At 54.5% G+C, this 20224-nt stretch overlaps 1 protein-coding gene across 3 annotated transcripts in view; it reads right to left on the bottom strand.

Moving 5' to 3' along the window:
* The window catches only part of MRPS6 (mitochondrial ribosomal protein S6), a 54525-nt gene that overhangs the window by 6990 nt on the left and 27311 nt on the right, over nt 1-20224 (bottom strand). For 2 of the 3 annotated variants that reach the window (XM_014535185.1, XM_014535186.1), the window contains exon 2: nt 7510-7649. In XM_014535185.1, coding sequence (XP_014390671.1) covers nt 7510-7649 — 140 coding nt within the window. Of the gene's footprint in view, nt 1-7509; nt 7650-14939; nt 15013-15048; nt 15090-20224 lie in introns of those variants that run through there. The other variant, XM_014535184.1, reaches the window with a different exon arrangement.

The following is a 20224-nucleotide window of genomic DNA, read 5'->3' as shown; positions in this document are numbered from 1 at the left end:
CAGCGCCTTGCACAAGCCTCACTGGCGAGACGGCCACTGGAGCTTGCTCTGAACATCAGACGCTGCCCGCCCGACTTCCCACGGCTCCCTTCCACCTGGTTATTTCTACTTCAATGGCAGGCAGCGGGTTGCAATCACCACCATTTAATTACTGACACCTGCCCTGAGGAAGGCACAGATAAAAAGTGGGATCAACCTTCAACTCTCTTCTCCTTGCCAACCCCAGCCACTGCCCCACCCCCCGGCCCCAAATAATGACGGCCGCCTGGTGGCAGGTCAGGGAACTCCCTCGCTCACAGCCCAGGCCCCGCTCCCTGTTTTAGCCACATATTCCCACACTCGGTCTCATGCACATGTCCTTTCCAACCACCCGGACAGCTGCGGCCTCCCGGCTGCCACGCTGCCGTGCACTTCCTCATAGCAGGCAGCTTTCCCTGGGCGCGCACGCTTCCTCCCTGCGCTCCTGCCTTCCCTGCCGTCGGTCTGTTTCTAGAAGAGCCTCCCTCCTTTGTGTGTGATCTGAGGCACACGTCTGAGGCAGTGCGCTGGTGAACACCACGCGGCACAGGGCGCCTGGAGGGAGAGCTCAGCAAGGGCCCAATGCAGCCAGGCTGTGCCCACGGCCAGCCCTCCGTGCTCCAAGCCTCTCCCTCCAGGAAGCCCACAGGCCTCCTGCTCCCTGCGGTCAGCCCCCCTTCTGTTCAGTCAAGTATTCAAGTTGCCCGAATGCCAGCGGAGGCGGCAGCCCTTTCCCCCACCAGCTCCACCGGAGGCACTGCTGGCGGGCGAGCTTCGGAGGGTCCAGGTTTCTAAGAGAAAGTGTGTTCACAGTTGCCAACAACCAACTCAGCCCACAAGTCCGTCCTCGGCCAGCCCCCCAGACCGAGCTCCCACACACGGCCTCACCACGCTGAGGACCTCACCCAGCGCCTCACACCACGTGAGAAGCAGGAGAAGGAGGCCAAGGAGGGAAGCCAGAAGCCAAGGAACCCAGACTCTGAGCGAGGGACTGAAAGGGCAGCATGCACACAGGACTTCCCCATGTTCACAGTGCCTTTACCTCCTCATCAGCTCGAGGGAGAGGCTGAGGGAGGGGAAGGCGGAGTGGTGAGGGGCTCGTTGGGTCCAGCGGCCTCTCCCCCCCACGCTGCGGCTCCAGCAGTTCCCACGTCTTCCCTGCCGCTGCCCCTTCAGCTGTCACTCGGCTGTAAGTGGCCATGGCCAGGGAGCCAGCAGAGCAGGGCTTTGGCTCGGGGACATAGGAAGCTGCAGGCAGCCTTGGGCCCGTGGGTCACAGCATCACAGGAAGTAAGGGCTGGACAGGACCCTGCAGACACTGCCGTGCGACCCTCGTGCTGCTTAGGGACTGTCTGCCCCGGCCACAGAGTGAGAGGCAGCCCCACTGTCAACCGGCTCGTGCCTAGCAGCCGCGTTCTTGAGGTTCCTCGGGAATAAAGAGAAGCCCTAGGAAAAGGCCTGGGATCCTAGGCTTGGCTTCCGGAGCTCCTGTTACTACACAGCCCTGCAGCCTTCTCTTTCTTAACCTCCCTGCCTCCCCCACCAGGCATGGCCCTCCGCGAGCAACCAAACCCAAACAGGGCAAGGGCCACACGCACAGGAGCCTGTGCCCACACCACAGCTGGGACAGTCACTGCACGCTGTCACCGGCTCCTCTGTGCCCGGGGCTCACGTGGGCAGAGGAGCAAGAACTGCCATGGCCTTATCACACCATGGAAATTTCCACAGCCAGGAACCGCCACCCACAGAGCCGGGAGGAGGTCCAGTCACACCCGCACGGGCGCCCCCCCCCCACCCCCCCACCAGGAGAGAAGCAGGCAGACGTCCAGGACAAACAGTCCAGGAAAACCCATCGGCCGGGTCCGTCTCCGCCTACCTCAGTGGCCCACAGGGCTTTCCCTCGCAGGAGAGGCAGCCCGTCCCTGCTGCCGCCGGCGGGCATGCTCTGTTGTCAAGTGTTTATCTGGGACAAACGGACCTGGTCAGCTCACACCTCCTATGAGCAAACCTCAGACGGCGCTAAGACGGAGGCACGTGCAAGGGGCCCCGACCTCCTGGAACCTGAGGCGCTGGGAGAGGAGCCCCGGTGCTGGGCTGGCGGACACCGAGGCCCCCACCTGGCCTCCCACTACAGCGGCCTGAGGGGGGGCCGAGCGCAGCCTGCATTTCCCTTCTCACACAGGAGAGTGAGGCCTGGAAAGGGCTCCTTGCGGGTGGGGGTCCAGCAGCTTCTGCTGCCTTCCCAGGGCAGCACAGATCCAGATCCGTAGGAGTCAGGGTGAAGCAATGACCTTGAAACTCCCCTGACGCCCGCTCCCGGGCGCTGCTGAGGGTTGCCATGGAGAAGCCACTCTGAAATGCAGAGGAGCTGCTGCTCAAGGGGCCCAAAGGGGCCTGGTGTTTCCAGAGGCTGCGGAGAGCCCTTTGCCCCCCTTCCTCCCCCTGGAAGCGGAGGATCCCGGGTTCAGCAACCACATGAAACACCACGTGCTCATCGCCTCACCGAGAGGCAGATCGCAACACAGAACCCACAGTCACAGCCCACGTGGACCCGTTCCTACCTCCGTCCTCACACAAGCCCTCACTCCAGGGAAAACAGTCTACAATTATGACAGACCTGCACTGCCCACACCCCTGAAGCTGGCGCTCCAGGAGAAACAAGGTGATAAATCAAGTTCTCCCAACAGCTCGCTTCTCCACTTGGCCAGCGTGGCACCTAAGACCTACTGCTGTCCATCCCCAGCCCCTCACCACTGCTAGTGGCACCGGCAGGGCATGGCGCGGGGTAGCAGGGCCCATACAAGCCCTGCCCGCGCCGGCGGCGCACTGAAGGGCGCTGTCCATGTGCGGTTCCCCTGGCCCCGCTGCACCCACGCGGCGACACCGGCTGTGGAGGCACTGAGCTCGGGCCGCAGCACCTCGGCATCAGCGGAAGGCAGGAGGCTGTTCTGGGGGGGGCGGGGGGCAGGGGCTCCGGACACCAGTGCGTTTCTCACCCCAGATGCCTGTGCCCACTGCGGGCAGGACAGGCCCTGTTTCACAGGCAGGCCCTGCCCCTCGGGTCACCATGACAACCTACCCACCTTCGTATTTCTCAAGACTCACTACCGAACCCCGCCCCCCACAACCGAGAATCGGCTTGCCCGGGACCTATGAGCCCGGAGTGGAAAGGGCCACCGTGAACACTCGCCCTGGGCGGCTTCCCGGAGCCGGCCGCTCGGTGCTTTCTGCCCCTTCCCTGGGCCCTCACCCCGCCCCAGGCCGGACACCAGCCCTCCTGCCCTGCGCCCCGAGCTGAGGGAGGGCGTCTTCCCGCAAAGCTCTGACATCGGCTGTGGAGGCTTTTTCATGTCACTGTCTCAGCGTTCACAGGTTTCCAGAGCAAGCGCCTGCCTGAATGGGAGTTGGGTTCTTTGTCTATCAAACAGTCACACACTCACTCACAGCCTCCCTGCCCCCAGCCGACAAGTGGAAATTTCCACTGAACTCTCCGTGGCTCGCGGTGGGAGGGGGATGGCAGGGGGAGGGGAGGGGTTTGGAGCCAAAGCATCTTGGAGCCTTTTGGAGACAGAACACAGACTGTCTGGATGCCAGTCCTGGACTGTGTGGTCGGACCCGCTGAAGCCAGCTCCCCCGGGCAGTGAGCGCCCCCCCGACCCAGGCCTCTGCTTGGAGAAGCCGCTCCTTCCACATCCGCCGCTCACACACAGAAAGCCACGACCCCACTGAGGCTCGTACACACCTGGGCCCCGCCACTAAGGCAGCCCAGGCCGCTGCAGCCTCCCTGCCAGCCACGGAGAACTGCACACCGGCCAGACTACGCTGCCGGCAGGCATGGGACATGGGAACACAAGGGAATGCATGGGAACACATGGGAATGCAGAAGAACATGGGAATGTACGGGCACATGGGAACACATGGGATTGCACAAGAACATGGAAATGCACGAGAACATGGGAACACATGGGATTGCACAAGAACATGGGAACGCTGGCCGCTGGGAAGACCACAGCAGGGCGTCCATCTCCGCGGGGCTGGTGCCAGCTCTCCGGGAGCGGGCTGCAGACACATGTGGGGAGCGAGTCAGTAAAATTCCACTGATTCCCCACAGCCAGTTATTTTTATCGCTGCGCACCGTAAACAGAAGGGCAGCTCTATGCGTGCGCAAGTCTCTGCTGTTCACACCTATTCACGTCTTAAAGCAGATGAGAGAGAGGGACAGACAGAAGAAAGCCTCCCAGGGGCTTGTGTTCCGAGTCAGCGTTTCGCTGCAGCCGGTAGGCAAGGCCAAGCGGGCACCTTACAGACAACGCAGGCCGGCCCAGGGCTGGCCACGGCGTGTCTGTTCCTCCCAGCCCAGCTCTCGGGGGTCTCGGCCCAGCCCCATCCGTGGAGGGAGAGCCTGACCCAGCACATGCAGAGGGGAGGCACCGAGGTGATTCTGCTGCTAAGACCCTGCAGGACTGATGAGCACCCGCTCCCACTGCCCCTCCTGCCCGTGGCAACGGCCCTGTCTCACTCCGGAGCGGGGGGTGGGGGGGGGGGCGAGTGCTCCGCACCCCCTTGCCTGGGGGCATGAGGTGCCAGGGAGCACGCAAAGGTTCACAGGAGAGAATATCTAGGGGCCCCCACGAGGCCGAAGCAAATGCAGAGCGGGAGTGAACCCAGGCCTTCGAAGAACCCGCTCCAAGGCCTGCTCCGTGGTCTCCAGACATGGCCTACGGCCTCCACCTGGACAGCAGGGGCAGAAGACTCAACCCTCCCCCCGCACTCCAGCCTGGCCCACCCTCCCCCCGCACCCCAGCCTGGCCTAACCGTCAACTGCTCCCTGTTCCTAAACGCACACGGCCAGGGGGACAGCTGAGGTGGGAAGTGACTTCTCTGGAAAGCTGTCTCATCAGTTTTTATTAAGATGATGCCCGAGATGCCACCGTCCCTGATAGAGGAGGCCTGGCCCAGGCTCCCTCGGCGACATTTAAAATGTGCGCTGTCACCCCGAGACGGAGTTACACACGTTTCTGTGGATCCTCCTGAGAAGTTGGCCATCAGGTTGTTCCAATGGGAAACAGGTTCCCAGGACAAACAACAGACTTACAGACACATTTTCTGGAACGCTGCCTGTTTCTAACGCAGGGCTGACCAAATTAATATCTGGACTATAACGATTGCATGTTTATTTTTTGGCATAAACTGCATGCTGGACCTGATGCAATAATAAGCAAGTGGCCGCCGTCGCCCTCCGTGGCTGAGCCTGACTGTGGGATCTCTCCTCCTGAGCCCTGTCCACCTGCTTTCCTTTCAGGCCCACGTGGCCCGTTGCGGCAGCCGTGTGATGCAGGAAGGAGGGGAGGGCGGGGAATGGCAGAGGCAGTCACCCCACAGGACGGGACGTCCCTCACAGACGCCTGGTGCCCGGGTTGGCCACGTGTAGGTAAGCGCCCAACGCAACTGAAGACTGGAGATCGGCAACCACGACCATCACAGGAACCATCCTGAGACCCAGGACTCCGCACGGACACACCCCTTCTTCCGCAACATGTAAAAGTGACAAACTCAACACCAGCAGCTCCACAACACAGCGTGAGTCTCGAGTCTCGGGGGGCATCAGGGCTCATGCATTAGCCATGAAACACCGGCTCCCACACAGCAGCCTCGGCTGAGTCAGGCCCCGGCTCTGGAAGAGCTGCTGACTGCGCAGCGGCTCCGGGACGGTGAGGCCGTGCGAGCGCCCACCCTCCCTGACGCAGACACCGCACCTCGCCGGCCTGTGTAACCAGCACTTCACAGACCACACGTTCAACCAAAATACCAGACACTGATGTACCCCAGAAAACAAGCGTCAACAGAGGCTCCTCTGCACCCGCCAACCCCCCGTGTCTGTGTACAGCGTACATGCTGAGAATGTTGCTGCTCCTCTGCTGCGGGCTGAGCGGAAGGAGAACAGGAGTAAATCCTCAAGTGAAACGAGCGAGGGGCTGCAGCAGGAGCTCGTGGCCGCGCACGACCAGGGACGGCGATGCTGTCTTCTGGGTTCTGGCTCAGGCCCAGGGGTTTTCCAGGATCGGAATCTGTCCCACCCACAAGGGAGGCAGCGCCAGCCCGCCCAGCGCCGCGTGGACACAGGCTGCCCAAGGTGCGGTGCTCGGACGGCAGCAGCGCCACCCACCCGGGAGAGGCACCGCTCCAGCGGGTCACACTGACCCTCCCATGAAATCCTCCCCGCGTCCTCCCCCAGAAAAGGGCAGAGGAGAGCGCCGGCTGCGCCCCCTGAAAGCACACGAGGGGCCGACTCCCCCGGTCAGGGCCTCCCCCGGGGAAGCCGGCTCGCCATTCTCCACCACATTTATGTGCTCCTCTTCAACAAAAAGGCCAAAGGACCCACACACAGCCTTGCCATTAAACCAAACCCCTTTACGGTTAAGGTTTTTTTAATGCTACACGCACAACCTCCATCCTCACTGTTACTATGACGGTGCAAGAGGAATAGCCACTGTGCACTCACGTTGCCTAGCAACGCCTCAGGCACTCTGCAGAGATGCCTCGAGAAGCAGAGCGCAGCAAACACAGGTGCAGCCACCGGGGAGCGTGCCGGGCCCCTGGCTCAGCAGGGTTAACTGCAGTGAGAAGCCGCCATGAGCAGCCCTGCCCGCCTACCCCTGGACTGCGCGGCCGAGTGGAGGGAGACCCAGCCTTCTCCTGGACCCTCCATCGCATGAGCGACTGCCTCCACCTTCTCCACCCCTACTCCAGGGAACCCAGCGACTCGAGATGGCCTCCCTCCAACCAGAAACCAGGGTGTAAAGAAGACACCGCCAGGGCTTAGAGAAGCTTCGTACCAACTCAACCAACTGGGCTCAGAATTTCTACACAGGACCGTTATTCTACCACAGACTCAAACCCTTGGCATGTTTGAGGAAGTGGTTATATATAGGGTGTCCCAAAACAATGTCTACACACACTCTGCGTAATTAAAAAGGCCGTGTTTATTAACATACATCTCATTTCCAAACTGGAGCTCTCCGCTGTTCAACTGTGCCTGCATTTTTTGGGACACCCTGTACTATGTGACAGAAACAGTCCATTACAAGGAGTTGCGATTCGTGGCTGAGCAGATGCCGTGGGTTAGACGCTGGGGCAGTGCAGTCAGCAGCACCTCTGGCTTGTTGTCTGCAGCCCGCATGTTCACGAAGGACGCACTGAGCATGTGCATGACACGCTGCTCACGAGGTCTTTTCAAGGCCAAAGTGAAAGAAATGCCCGGGGAAAGCGAGACTTAGGGTGACAATGAAACATCTCCCACAGTCGAAAGCTTGTAAACCCGTTGCTCCCAGCACCACCTGTTTGTACAGATCACAGTGATGGGCGGCAGCACCCCACCCACCTGCAGAGCCCACTGCCCGGCTACGCAGCTGCACACCGCCGGGCGCGGGACTAGTCATTTCTAAGGGGAACTGAGCAGCACCTTCCGGGCGGGCCCAGGGAGGAACTCACCCGCCTCTGTTGTGCCGCTGGCTGTGGGCAGAGATCCGATAAGGAAGCATCCGCTCCCCCAGGTTCTCCAAGTTCCTCACGATCGCCCCCCGGTCCATCAGGGCTTCTATCGTCCGCTTCAGCGCAGCAGCAGTCTCAGGCTGTTTTGTTTCGTTTTGTTTTTAAAAAGAAGAAAAAAACACATCAGACTCGATGTAAAAACTGGAATGACCAAGTCGAGTCAGCTCTACTCAGAACAGCTCTGCTGGGAGAAACCTTTGGGTCGAAGCAACAGAAACGTTGGCTGAGACAGACAGACAGAGACTGACATTCACTGTAAAGAAAGCGAGAGCTCACAGATGCGAAGGGAAATCTGCAGCGGCCGCCTCGGAGTCCAGGGACCAGAGCAGCTCCGGGTCGGGAGGCAGGAGCTCACGGGGGCTCTTCCGAGCGCCGTGGCCGGGATGGAGCAGCGCCGGTCACGGTCGGGCCTGGGTCCCACGGCTCCAAACTCCAGCTCCAGGGAAGCGCATCCTCTTGGCAGGACACAGCCCATCCCACCAAAACCACAGCTGCGGGAAGGCTTCCCCCCAAAGAAACGCTGGAGACCGCAACCCAAAGGGGAAGATGGAGACCCACCTCTGCCCCCCGGAGCGCACACTCTAAGATAGGGGTGGGCACACACCCGGCAGGACCAGCGGCAGGGCAGCGACATGGGCAGCGCTGGCGGGGAGAGCACGGCGGCTGGGAGGCGGGTCACTCCTGACAGTGGGAGATGCAGAGGACGAGCGACCAGGCTCGCACGCAGGTGAGGGGCAGAGGGCGAGGCGCACGAGGCAGGAGCCAGGCGCTCCACGGACGGAGGTCAGGATAGCAGGGTTGAGAGTAAGATTACAATGGGTACAAGTATATAAATAATAAATGCCCGTCACCAAAAACCCTCCCACGCCATAATCCCATCGTCCAGGGATAAAGGACTTTCCGCCTGGGATGAATTCCTGCCAGGTCTCTCTCTGCACAGGTGCACACAGGAATGTCTGGCAGATGCTGTCCAGGTAACCCCAGCTCATGTGAAGTGGGTCGAGGAGGAGAGGGGTGGCAAAGAGGGCACCAGAGGACGGAGGCGGAGAGGGTGCTGCTGTCACAGCCACAGGAGCCCGAGGGAGCTGCGAGGACAGCAGCTGAGTGTGTCGGGACACGCCGAGCCTGCGATGCCGCAGCTCCTCGGGGGGACCTCGGGGTGTAGCCTAGGCTCCGAACCACAGGTCAGTTACACCCCGGGACCCCGCTGTGGCAAGGCCTCCGACGCCCAGGAGCAGGGGGTCACTGAGGAGGGGGCGGGAGGAGGAGAAAAGCTCAACACAGAAGCTCGGAGCACAGACGTGGGGGGCTAGAGGACTCGGAGTCAGAGAGGCAAATGGAAAAGGCCGGAAGGGCTGAAGGAAGACAGGCCTCGTCGCAGCAAGACAGGCAGCGGTGGCGACGAGGGAGAAGCCGCAGCACGGGGCTGAGGGTCACTTGGGAAGATGGGGCCAGCGGGTCGGCTGAGAGGTCCCATGGCAGAGGGCTCAGCATGGAAGCGCAGAGCCTGAGGGGCAGCTGGATGTGAGCCAGGTATTAGGAGAGAGGAGTCCTGGGCGAGTCAGCCGTGAGCGGATGAAATGGAAGGCGGAAGGGCTTTCAACGACAACCATGTGGCAGCTGTGTTTACTGTCCCTGCCACATGCCCCAACCGGCCCGGCGTTCTATTGTTACAGAAAGGCATTTTGGTATGGAACACCAATGCTGTTACTTAAGATATATTTAATAGAATAATTTCTTTCCTCTGGTTATTAATGTGGAGTCACTCTCTCTCACACACACACACACACACACACACACACACACACACACACGTGGGGGGCGGGGGCTCAGAGAGGCCTGCTTGGGGACAGGGCAGCGGACCTGCAGGAGGGCCTGAGGAGGGCGGGAGCACAGTGCCGAGCAAAGTCGGGAGGAGGCCCGAGGACCCCGGGGAGGGAAGAGACACCCCGCCCAGGCAGAGGGGAACCTCGGAACACGCGCCTCCCGTGCTCAGTCGGCATCGAATGACAACTGCGGGCCATGTGAGCGCGTCCAGGAAGCCAAGGAGACGCACTGCCACAGCCTTCCTCTCCGACGAGCGCCACTAACGTGTGCGCACCAGGGACGGGTGTGGGGTCAGAGTGTTTACTCCGCTCACACTACCCGGGATTTTAACACGCCTACTGGAAGCTGTTTCCATACGGAACCAACCTTATGCTAAAACAAATTTCCTAAAAACAGTAAAAACACTCTTCACACCGACACTGACTGTGGAAGGTCTGTGGCGACTACTCCTGCGCCTGCGCACACACTTCCCTGTGGTGTAACTCCCTCACATCTCACCACGCAGACATGCTCAGTGTTGCAGGAGCCTCACTGCTAACAGCAGTGCAATGTTTCATTTCACTAAAAATGCTATTTCTTGACCTGGAAGCACATCACTTATCTTGTGATGAGGCGGACGAACACTCTATCCAAATAGAAAATAAGAGTTACAAGAACAAAACAGACTTTGGTTGATTACTACTAGCCTTCTGATTAGCTACCCGAATCACACATTTTGGTTTTAGTTTGCGCTATTAAAAAGGAATGTATCTCATTACCTCTTGTCTTTTTAAATTCCAACTCAACTATTTGTAGTATAAAATAAGGAAGAGCTTGTGAGATAAAATATTTTCTGTCTAAAAAAGGGGAAAGCTACCCAATAAGAATGTAACTTAGGAAAATATCAAGCACGTTTTGTTTGACTTTGGTATGTCTAGGTCAAACCGTAAACTACTTGAATAGACGCACTCATTTCACTGTCATTTCAAGTGACCCGAAAGTTTAAAAAGGAAGATGAAGGTGGGGTAAGAAGACCTCTTGCCTATTAGGGACTCAGCTTCTTCCATGTACCTGACCTCGTCACTGTAAAGGTGGGGTCAGCAAACCAGGGCCGCGGCCAAGTGCGGCTCACACCTGTCTGCAGATAGAGCCTTACGGGAGGGGGCGCTCCGTGCAGGCAGCCCCACGGCATGTGCCCGCTTACAAGTCCGGGAGAGACCACGTGGCCAACAGAGCCTCACCTGGCTACCACCTGGCCAGCTTCTGCTCTGCACTGCAATGGCTCGAGGGGAGCTGGCCAGGCCTCCGTCCACACCGTCTAAATATACCCGAGTAACACCATGGCCTGGGCCACTGAGTCACAGACAGTCAACTCCCCACGGGATGGGTCCCCAGGCAGAACGCAGGGCACCAACCTAACGAACTCCAGCTGACTGTTCACATCTCCACAGCATTCGGAAGGGGGTCTACAAACTCACCAGTCCGCCCAACAAGCTTGTGATCCAACCAATCCAGGCCGCCAACTGCAACTTTCCTCACTGAAGTAAATGTTTAGCCCTAGCCAGTCTGGCTCAGTGGATAGAGCATCGGCCCATGGACTGAAGGGTCCCAGGTTCGATTCCCGTCAAGGGCGCGTACCTCGGTTGCAGGCTCAATCCCCAACCCCTGTCAGGACACATGCGGGAGGCAACCAATCAATGTGTCTCTCACACTCTCTCACATCGATGTTTCTCTCTGTGTCTCTCCCCCTCTCTCCCACTCTCCCTAAAAATCAATGTTAAAACAAATATCCTCAGGGGAGGATTAACAAAAAAAGAAAATTCATCCTAGACAAAATTAAAACCAATTTTTGATCTTATTCATTACTGAAACTACTGGTATTCAGTCTACAAAAGAAGACTGGGAGGAAACCCAGTAGCTAACTTCAACCATCTGCAGGGTTACTATGCAAAAAAGTATTGTATTGGCTCCCAAGGGTTAAAGGGGAATCAAAGGGTCGAACCACAGAGACACGAGCCTTCCTATAACGAGAACACCACGGGGCCATCTCTTCACTGGGCAGGAGGGTGGGCCCTGCTGACTTCTACCCGAAGTCCCTGCCAAGACTAACTTGCAGGACTACCCTGCCACCACTCATCCTCCTGAAGTCGTTCTGAAATGAAACTGGCTTTTTAACAACTACAAAGTGCACGGCAGTGAGGAGCGGGGGGGGGGGGGGGGGGGGGGGGGGGATGCTATAGGGAGAGGAGGCTGCACCTCCTGACACTGCCAATGGGAGTGCGAGTGACGACTGATGTCTCTCAGGAGCAGCGCCAACGCTGCAGCATGAGGCAGGGCGGGCCTGAAACCATCACCGGGAGGAATCGTTTCTTCAGGCTCCAGCGAAGGTTCACCCGGAAACACGCCCCTCAACGTGCTTCCTCAGGACAAGGCCTTCCCAGCTGCTCACTGTGGGGTCCACTGCCACAGGGTAGCCGCGGGGCCACGAACCCAGTCCCTGCTGTGAAGAACGTGTGACAGCCATGAGAGCAGAGCAGGAAAAGGCGGCTGAGCAGGCGCCGCTGGAGCCCGAGGCAGCCCTGCTCCCGGGACTCAGGGGAGCCCTGTCCCGACGGGGGTCAGGGGCTGCAGGCCAGCCCGACCCGAGACCCTGACGGTGGGCACCCCCCGCTCGGGGAGGTACAGGGGGTCTGCTAGGGCCGGGAAGGAGATCCGGATGGAAGTTCTGTTTGGGGTGGAGTCAGCAGGGGCGCTCGCTGTGCCTGGTATAGCTAGAAGCCATGTGTTTTTCTGCTCAAGGCAATATTTTGACTAGAACATTACAATTTCAGGTTCTTCACTCACCTACACTGGTAAAAACGTACACTTTCTGGAGGGCAATTTACCAGTAAAGACTAGTTTAAAATGTGTGCACCTTCAATCCCAGTCACTCCTAGGAATGTACTCTGAATGCAGTCACCTCCCCGGCACAGGATTTAACTATGGAAACATTCGCCGCAATGTTACTAGGACAGTGAATAAATGGAAACAGTTAGTTGCTCATTAACAGAAGACAGTTCAATGCATTATTTTCACTGACTGGACAAGTCCTATGCAGCCACTAAAACACAGGGTGTTGAGCCTTGAATACTGACATGAAAATACTTCAATAATAAAGAAATCAGCAGGTGGTCAACCTACAGCTCTTTTCCAAAGAAAAAAGTTCATTTGTGCACACACCAAAAGAAAGTCTGGATGAATATACAGCAAAACTTTATCAGCTTTCTCTAGGTAATAAGGTAAGTATTCTTTTTTAACACTTTACCTGATTTATTTTGCAATGAGCAATGAGAAGGCGCTTTAGAAACACCCTTGCTGGAGGGCAGATTGAGTCTTGTTTTAAGGAGGACTGCTCCCCCCACCCCCCCACCCCCCACCTATGCCAACTGCTCTTACAACAGATGCCGTAACGTGAACTGTGTTAGGGCCCGGATCTCCGCTCAGCGCCGCGCACCCCCTCGCTGGCTGTGCCCACTGAGCCTCACGGCCGAGCTTCTGGCATCAGGAGCTACCCCGCGGCGGCCCCGTCTCTCGGGAATTGGGGAAACAGGCATCTGTGAGTCAGGGCTGGACGCCCCTGCCCTGGAGTCAGGCAGGCCAACGGGACAGGGGGAGGAGGAAGTGAGAGGGACTTGCTCATTCAAAGGCCACGTGGCCAGGACTGAGCATCTGGAGGCCTCGGACACCTGACCTTAAAATGTGCTCTTCGAGGGCAGTGATGGAAATCAGGAGCCCAGAGCAGAATGGGAGGAGAGAGTCCCGAGGGGCAGGAGCCCGTGGCTGTGAGTCAGCGCAGATCAATGCCATGGCCGCGGCACAGCCAACGCCCGCCGGCTGAGGGTGCAGGCCAAAGGCAGCGGACGGCTGCCATGGCTCCCACTGCGAGGCAGGCGACGCCGGGAGAGCACGAGGGGCTTGCCAACTCTCCAGCGCAGGGGCACCCGAGGGCCGTGGCCCCACGAGCTCAGACAGTGATGCCTACACTACACCAAAGGCTAGCAGCAGGGAGACTTCCAGAACTAGCCCCGAGCAGGAAGGAAGTCCTGACTGCGTTTGTATGAAGCCACCAGCGGCCAGTTACTATGCGTCTAGATTACCAGCCCTCTGTGTAGGGCGATCATACTTAATCCACCTGTGTCCCAGGGCTCCAGCTTAGGAATGTCATTCGAGGTCGTTTTCGGTCACATCTGGGGGCCGGTTCTTCTCATGACTTGGCAAGTCCGAGGACAAAGGTGGCATCGCCAAGGCCTTCCTCCGGCACACACCGAATCATCAAAGCTGCAAAAATCAGGTGTCTGCGTCTCACCCTCGGAGATTCCTACTCAGTTGGCCTGGATTTAAAAAATCTTGGGCAATAGGATTGTTTCAAGCGCCCAGGTGCACACAAAGGTGAGAACCACATCCCGGAAGGAAGGTGCCTGGCTTCGCATCACCCCAAAGGTAATGAGTATAAAGGATTTTCAGCAACAATCTCCGCCGGCTCTAATTTAAGGGTCATAAAGCTCCCCTTTGCTCACAGAACGAAGAGCCCCCCTTGAATGTGAAAGTGAAATGACAACCCAACAGGTGACTGCTTGCTGATACCACTTCCAGAGCAGGCAACGGCAGACCCAAGGTGCCCATGCTGCCTCCTCGGAAGACATTCCAAAACCCACAATCTGTTTCTGGGAGATTTCCATTCCTACCCTCCCCGCCCCCTTCCAGATGCGCATACAGATGAATACAAGGAGATGGGAACAGAAAGATTGGCAGGAGGCCTGTTACTATGGCAGCGAGTAAATGAAATGCCAAAGCTCATGAAACTGATAGGGAGAGCAGGAATCAGGTGGCCATCCTAGCCACCTGTCTTGCTGGCGGCTCTCCTTCATGCACAATTCAGTCCCCTGCCTTCGCCTGATGTTTCAACCTCCTCGGAGAGGGAAGAGGACACACGGAGCGAGTGACAGGGAGACCAGGGAAGGATATGACTCTCTTATGACCAAAGGGTTATGAGAAAATTCTACTCAGATCTGGTGAGGCTTCTAAACATGTGTGTATGGGATTGGCGAAAACATCAGTTAGCTGACTGGTCTAAAAAGGCACTGACAGAATCAGAAACGTGGGCTTTGAAGAGAGTCGGACTGGCATGCGAGCTGCACAACAGACCAAAGGCGTGTCCGCCGGCTGGGCCACATCTTCATTCAGTGGTGGAGGCGGCACGGAAGGCGCTGCACTGCTCTGAAGAGCAGGGAGGAGGAGGTATAAAAGCAGAGGTTACAGGGACCCACCACCCTTCCAGATGCAGCCCCTTCCTAGTGTCCCCTCCTCTGCAACCCCAATGGGTCCTTCCCTTCCACACGTCCTGCAGCGTGACTGCTTGGGAGCACACCTCCTTCCCCGACCAGGCCCCTCCAGGCTGCATCCTCCTCACCTCACCACAGGCTGGGACGCCAAGGCAGACAAGCACCATCAAGGTCTGATGGAGACATAAGCCAGCGAGGAAAGGGAGAAGTGAGAGGTGAGAGCTCTAACTGTACTTCACTCACCCAGCAAGGCAGACAGGATGAAGCCAAGTCATGAGGTCTGAGGACAAACAAGAACTCTGCTGCGGAGGGGGGGGGGGGGGGGGGGGGGGGGGGGGGGCAGAGATGCATACGGCAGCTAAAGCACAGCCTTTTCATCAAAACCAGCTGCAAGCTAAGGAACCAGGAGTAAACAGGTGAAAGACAGAAACAGAAAAAAAAAAAGACATGGTGGAGACTCATAAAGGTGCCTCCAAACATCTAAATCAAGACTCTTGGGCCAGAATAAAAAAAATAAAAATAAAACAGTGGACGTTCAGCTTCTAGAGTGTGCAGGGAACATCACAACAATAAACCAGGACTGTGGAAGCGATGACAACTTCTGGAACTGGAGTCAGCAAGCGCCACGCAGAGACACGAGGCCTTCACGGAGAATCCGCCACTGGCTGTGACAATGAGCCCGCAAAGCAGAACTGGGAGGAAAGTCAGGGTGTGGCCGCCCTCCTTTTGCCCGATCTGTTTCTCTTCCCCACAGTCTCTAAGAGCAACAGCCTCACCTGGAGTCTACATTCAATTCGGAGGCCACATGCAAAAGGGGATATCAACTGCCTCAAAATTATCCAAAAAAACTTAAAGAATCAGTTTTGCCCCATCATAGTAATAACTTAAGCAAGAATTACCAATGGATGCTGAAGGCAGGGATTCAAGTTTAATGAGGAACAAGTCACTTATAGTCTCCAATGATCTCCCCACAAATTACTTATTACCAAAAGGCAAGAGTAGGCTGACAGCGGAGAACCGGGCAGACACCATCTAAACCAGCGGTCGCCAACCGGGGTCCACGAACCACTGGTGGCCCATGAGGTCCGAAAGGTTGGCGATGCTGATCTAAACCACGTATCCAACCTGCTGTCAACCATAATGGGACATGTCGCACGCCCCCCGACGGGAAGCAGTGAGGATGTAGTGCTTCTGTTGTCTTCCTGCCCAAATCCAGTGACTCTAATCCTGAGGAAGCACAGATCCCACCTGAGGGGGCAGTTGCAGAATGACTGTCCTCCAAACGTCAAACACTTCCCTCCCTGAGAGACAGGACAGGTCGAGAAACCGACCCAGACTACAGGAGACAAGTGCGAACACTAATGCCACGGACTGGCCTCTGAACTTAAAAACAACCACCAAACTTTGCTATAAAAGGACATAATTGAAAAAGCAACGTTTGAATACATTTTAGAAGTGCGCCACTACTCCTTTCCAGATTTGGGTAATTGTATAGCATTTAGATGAGTGACTGTCCTTATCTTAGGAAATACGCCCCCATGTACTGAGTGGGGGAGGGGAATGATGTTTGCACCTTAGGCTCACACAGTTCAGAAAATGCCAGCGCTAATGTGGCCAAACATTAAATCAGCTACTGGTGAACCTCGATGACGATCCCTGGCTTCTTTACACTATTCTTACAACTTTCCTACACCTTGAAATCATTTCAAAACTAGAAGTCAAGAACACGATGGATATTTTTATTTCCTCGCTGAGCTACATGTACCTCAATTCTCAGTCACGGCCTGTGAGCCCGTGTTCACACAGGTCAGCGGGAGCGGGCCCTCACTGGGCCAGGCAGGGCCAAGGAGAGGAACAGTGTACAAACCCCACTCTGAGACCACACACCGCAAACTGACACATGTTCACACGGAAAACACTCAGCCACAGAAATGTCAATTTTTCATTTTATTCAAAGTTGGTACATAAGTGCTAACATTTCCATAAAATAATTACTATACTTCAGTTACAGGACAAAAATACCACAGAAAGGAATATACTTTGCAAGAAATGTAGTTCATCTTAAGTTTCCAAATACTTTTGAAGGCGAACGCAGCAGCTGGCAAAATGACACAGTACACAGAGAACAGTGTATTCTACAGAGTCAGGGATGAGAACTGACAGCTCTTCAGCAGATCTGCTTTTTTTTTTCTTTTTTTAAACAATAACACTTTTAAAAACACATGAAACCAAGATCATACATGTCTACAATTTTATAAATCAGATTGTATACAGTAGGCTAAAATAGTCAAGCTAGAACTGTCATGTATGGTTAACAATCCTAAATCTACAATCTCAATTGTATTCCTTTCAATATGTAAATAACCTGGTTTAATCAAATTCTACTTTCTGCTTATAACTAAAACATTGTATGAGATGGACCCAACTAGTTATATACCTTTAAAAAAACAAAAGCTGTAGACAATGAAGGGTACACTGAAAATCTATTTACAATTCAAAAAACTCACCAATAATTCAGCACATTCATTTATGATTCCATTTGGTCTACAATGAATAAGTGATGAGTTGATACATGTACACAATACACACTACACACCCCAGTGCGCAGGCGGGTCTCTCAACAGGAGTCTGAAGGAAGCATAAAGGCAGGACACTGGGAAGACATTTTCAATGTGGACGTCTTCTAAAAACGCGTTAATACTTACACATCCAAGTCATCAGACAAAGCAGCAGTGCTCCGCGGACACTGGCTTGAGAGTGAAGAGATGGAGGCAGCATCTCACTGGACACTACACAGGAGTTGGTTTCTTCTGAAGAAGACTACTGACCTTTGCACAGCAACTGGGTTTGAAATCCACCTCATCAAACAAACAAAAAGCACTGAGAAGCCAACACGGTTCATGTGATTGCCAACCTGTGTCTGGGCAACAGAAAACAGGATGTCCAAGCAAAGAATGGCAAATCCCGCTCTATTTCTGAACTCTGTTGGCAATCCACACACAGAAGCAGTACTGGTGGGGAAGCAGGGAACGATTCCATACCATCATCTAACGTAACATGTCATTATTAAAAAAAATAAAGCTTTTGTATTGTAATAACCCCACAGAAAAATCCATGAGCAAAAGACTTGTTGATCTGTTTGCCACTCAAAAGTTAGAGATCTCACAGTGAAATCAGGAGTTTCTATTATACATATTTACACAGCGAGGCCTCCTTCACCTAGACTAATTAAAGCAATCTTCATGGAATTATAAACAAAAGATATTCTGACAAAAGAATCTTGCACAGCATTAAGTTCTCACACACACCTGCGTTTAGAAGCAACATGTAACGTGCAGAGAACATACTACAAGAGACGACCAGGGCCTAGCTGCCTTGCCTGACCACCGGCTGCTGGCCAAGGTGCTCCTCAGATCTGTCCTCTGTCCTGCCTTTCTGGCGCTCCCCTCTCTCAGCCCGAAGCCTGAGGCTTTACCTTCCAGATAAAGTGGAGGGATGCCCGCTACTTCCTGCGGGAGGAGAATCTTTCCCTCCAGGTGTCAGGTGAACCCTCCTAGCAGCCGTCACATTAGTGTACCCAGCTTCAATCCCATCCCAGAGTATCAGAGTTCACCAAGACAAACATACAAAACAGAGTGGGAGCAATGGTAGTTACTTCTCCCCATTCTGAGTTTTATCTTTTGACAATAGGCAAAATCCAAGACAAAGATATCCTTGTTCATTCTTTTTTCAAAAAGTATTTTTATTGACTTCAGAGATAGAGAGAGAGGGCGAGAGAGAAAGAGAGAGAGAGAAACAATGATGAGAGAATCATGGATCGGCTGCCTCCTGCACACCCTACACTGGGGCTGGAGCCCACAACCCAGGCATGTGCCCTTCCCCGTGAATCGAACTGTGACCTCCTGGTTCATAGGTCGACCCTCAACCACTGAGCCATGTCAGCCGGGCTCCTTATTTATTCTTGATAAACAGGAACTATTCAGGTAGAGAAAGTCAGGGTAAGGTAAGGACAATGCCAAGCAGAACCAAACACAGCGTTTCTTCTTTTGCTCACTCATTCACTGACTGCATCTCATCTGGTCTTGAAGCAGGGAATGGGTCAGGCAAAAGAACCCTGCAGATCCTCACAGCCACTGTGAAAAGCAAGGAGCTCATCTGGGAGCTCTGAGAATTAGTTTGGTGCTAGAACACCTGGGTGAAATTCTGCTCTATTAACATGAAGTGCCATCAAGCAGAGCGAAAGTCAAGGTAACGTCACCCCTTCCACACAAACCTACAGAAAGATGAAAGGCAAGTGGGAGTTGCCCTGTTAAAATAGGGAATTTCTCCACATTTTCAGGGGCAGTATTCATGGGAGATTAAATATCCTTAAGCTTTAAGATTAAAACAAATAAACCATCCAACCTCCAATAGCTCTACAGCACAAGTTTGTCAAGCCGTTCCACCCACCAAAAACCAAGTCTGTCCTTGCTTCTTTGCTTCCAGATTGTGGGAAAGAGCCCACAGACCCCACTGTAGCTGGTGATCCTCAAATAAAACTGTAGCATTACTGACATTTGTATGCTCTCCCTCCACCAAAATACAAACTTCCTCCGATGATCAGACTGAACTGCTATCCTTTGGAAGCCATACGTCATTGTCGAGGGCTTTCAATACTGTGGTCCCATCCTAACCCAAACCCTGGCGGGTTCTATGGCTGGCACTTGTGGGATACTGAGTACCGTTACTCTTGTGCTTTCTACATGTGGAGACACACGTGTGGACAGGATTTTGTGCTTTCTATGGGCCTCTGCCCTTTTCCCTATCATGGAATGTGAACTGCTGTCACATACAGGTTCTCAGATACATCTATCAAACCTACACTGGATAATGATAAAGTTAAGATATACTCACAAAATTAATATAAGAACCTTACTTTTTAATTAAGGAAATAAACATGTGCAATAAATAACATTTAAGCTGCAACACCAATTGGAGCTACCTGGTTTCCTTGAACCTAAATAAAGGCTGCATATAAGGTACGTAAATATAAATGTACTTTTTTTTTTACTTCCCTCACTAAAGCTGTAACAAAATTTAAAAAGAGAAACTAACCCATTTCAATCAGGAAAAGGAAAGGTGCAAACTGGCAGTCAGCACTGGCAGCACAGGCACTAGTCACAACACCAAGCTCAGAAGCGGATCGATTCCAGACGCTCTATAGACTGGCCTTTGACAACTTGGGATTCCAGTAACAGCAATGAGTTTAATTTGTTTCCCACTATTATAACAAAAAGGTGAGTTATTAAAAACATCCCACTTAAAGAAGTCTAGGCTACATGATACTGAAGAATTATCCAGACTAGTTAGCCCAGAGGCCATTCACAAAAAGGAAGCATTCCTTTCTCCCCAGCACGAGGGCAACAAGGCGAATTCACCGAGATAAGTAAGTCTCCCATAGGGCTGTGGTTATCTACTGTCAACTTGTGCTATTGCCAAAGCCACTGAAATATGTATTTCCCTTATTTACAGAGTTCTGAATGCAAAAT

The sequence above is a fragment of the Myotis brandtii genome, unplaced genomic scaffold, assembly GCF_000412655.1.
Source record: "Myotis brandtii unplaced genomic scaffold, ASM41265v1 scaffold139, whole genome shotgun sequence".
NCBI lineage: Eukaryota > Metazoa > Chordata > Mammalia > Chiroptera > Vespertilionidae > Myotis > Myotis brandtii.
This window is presented reverse-complemented; position numbering and strand designations above follow the sequence as displayed.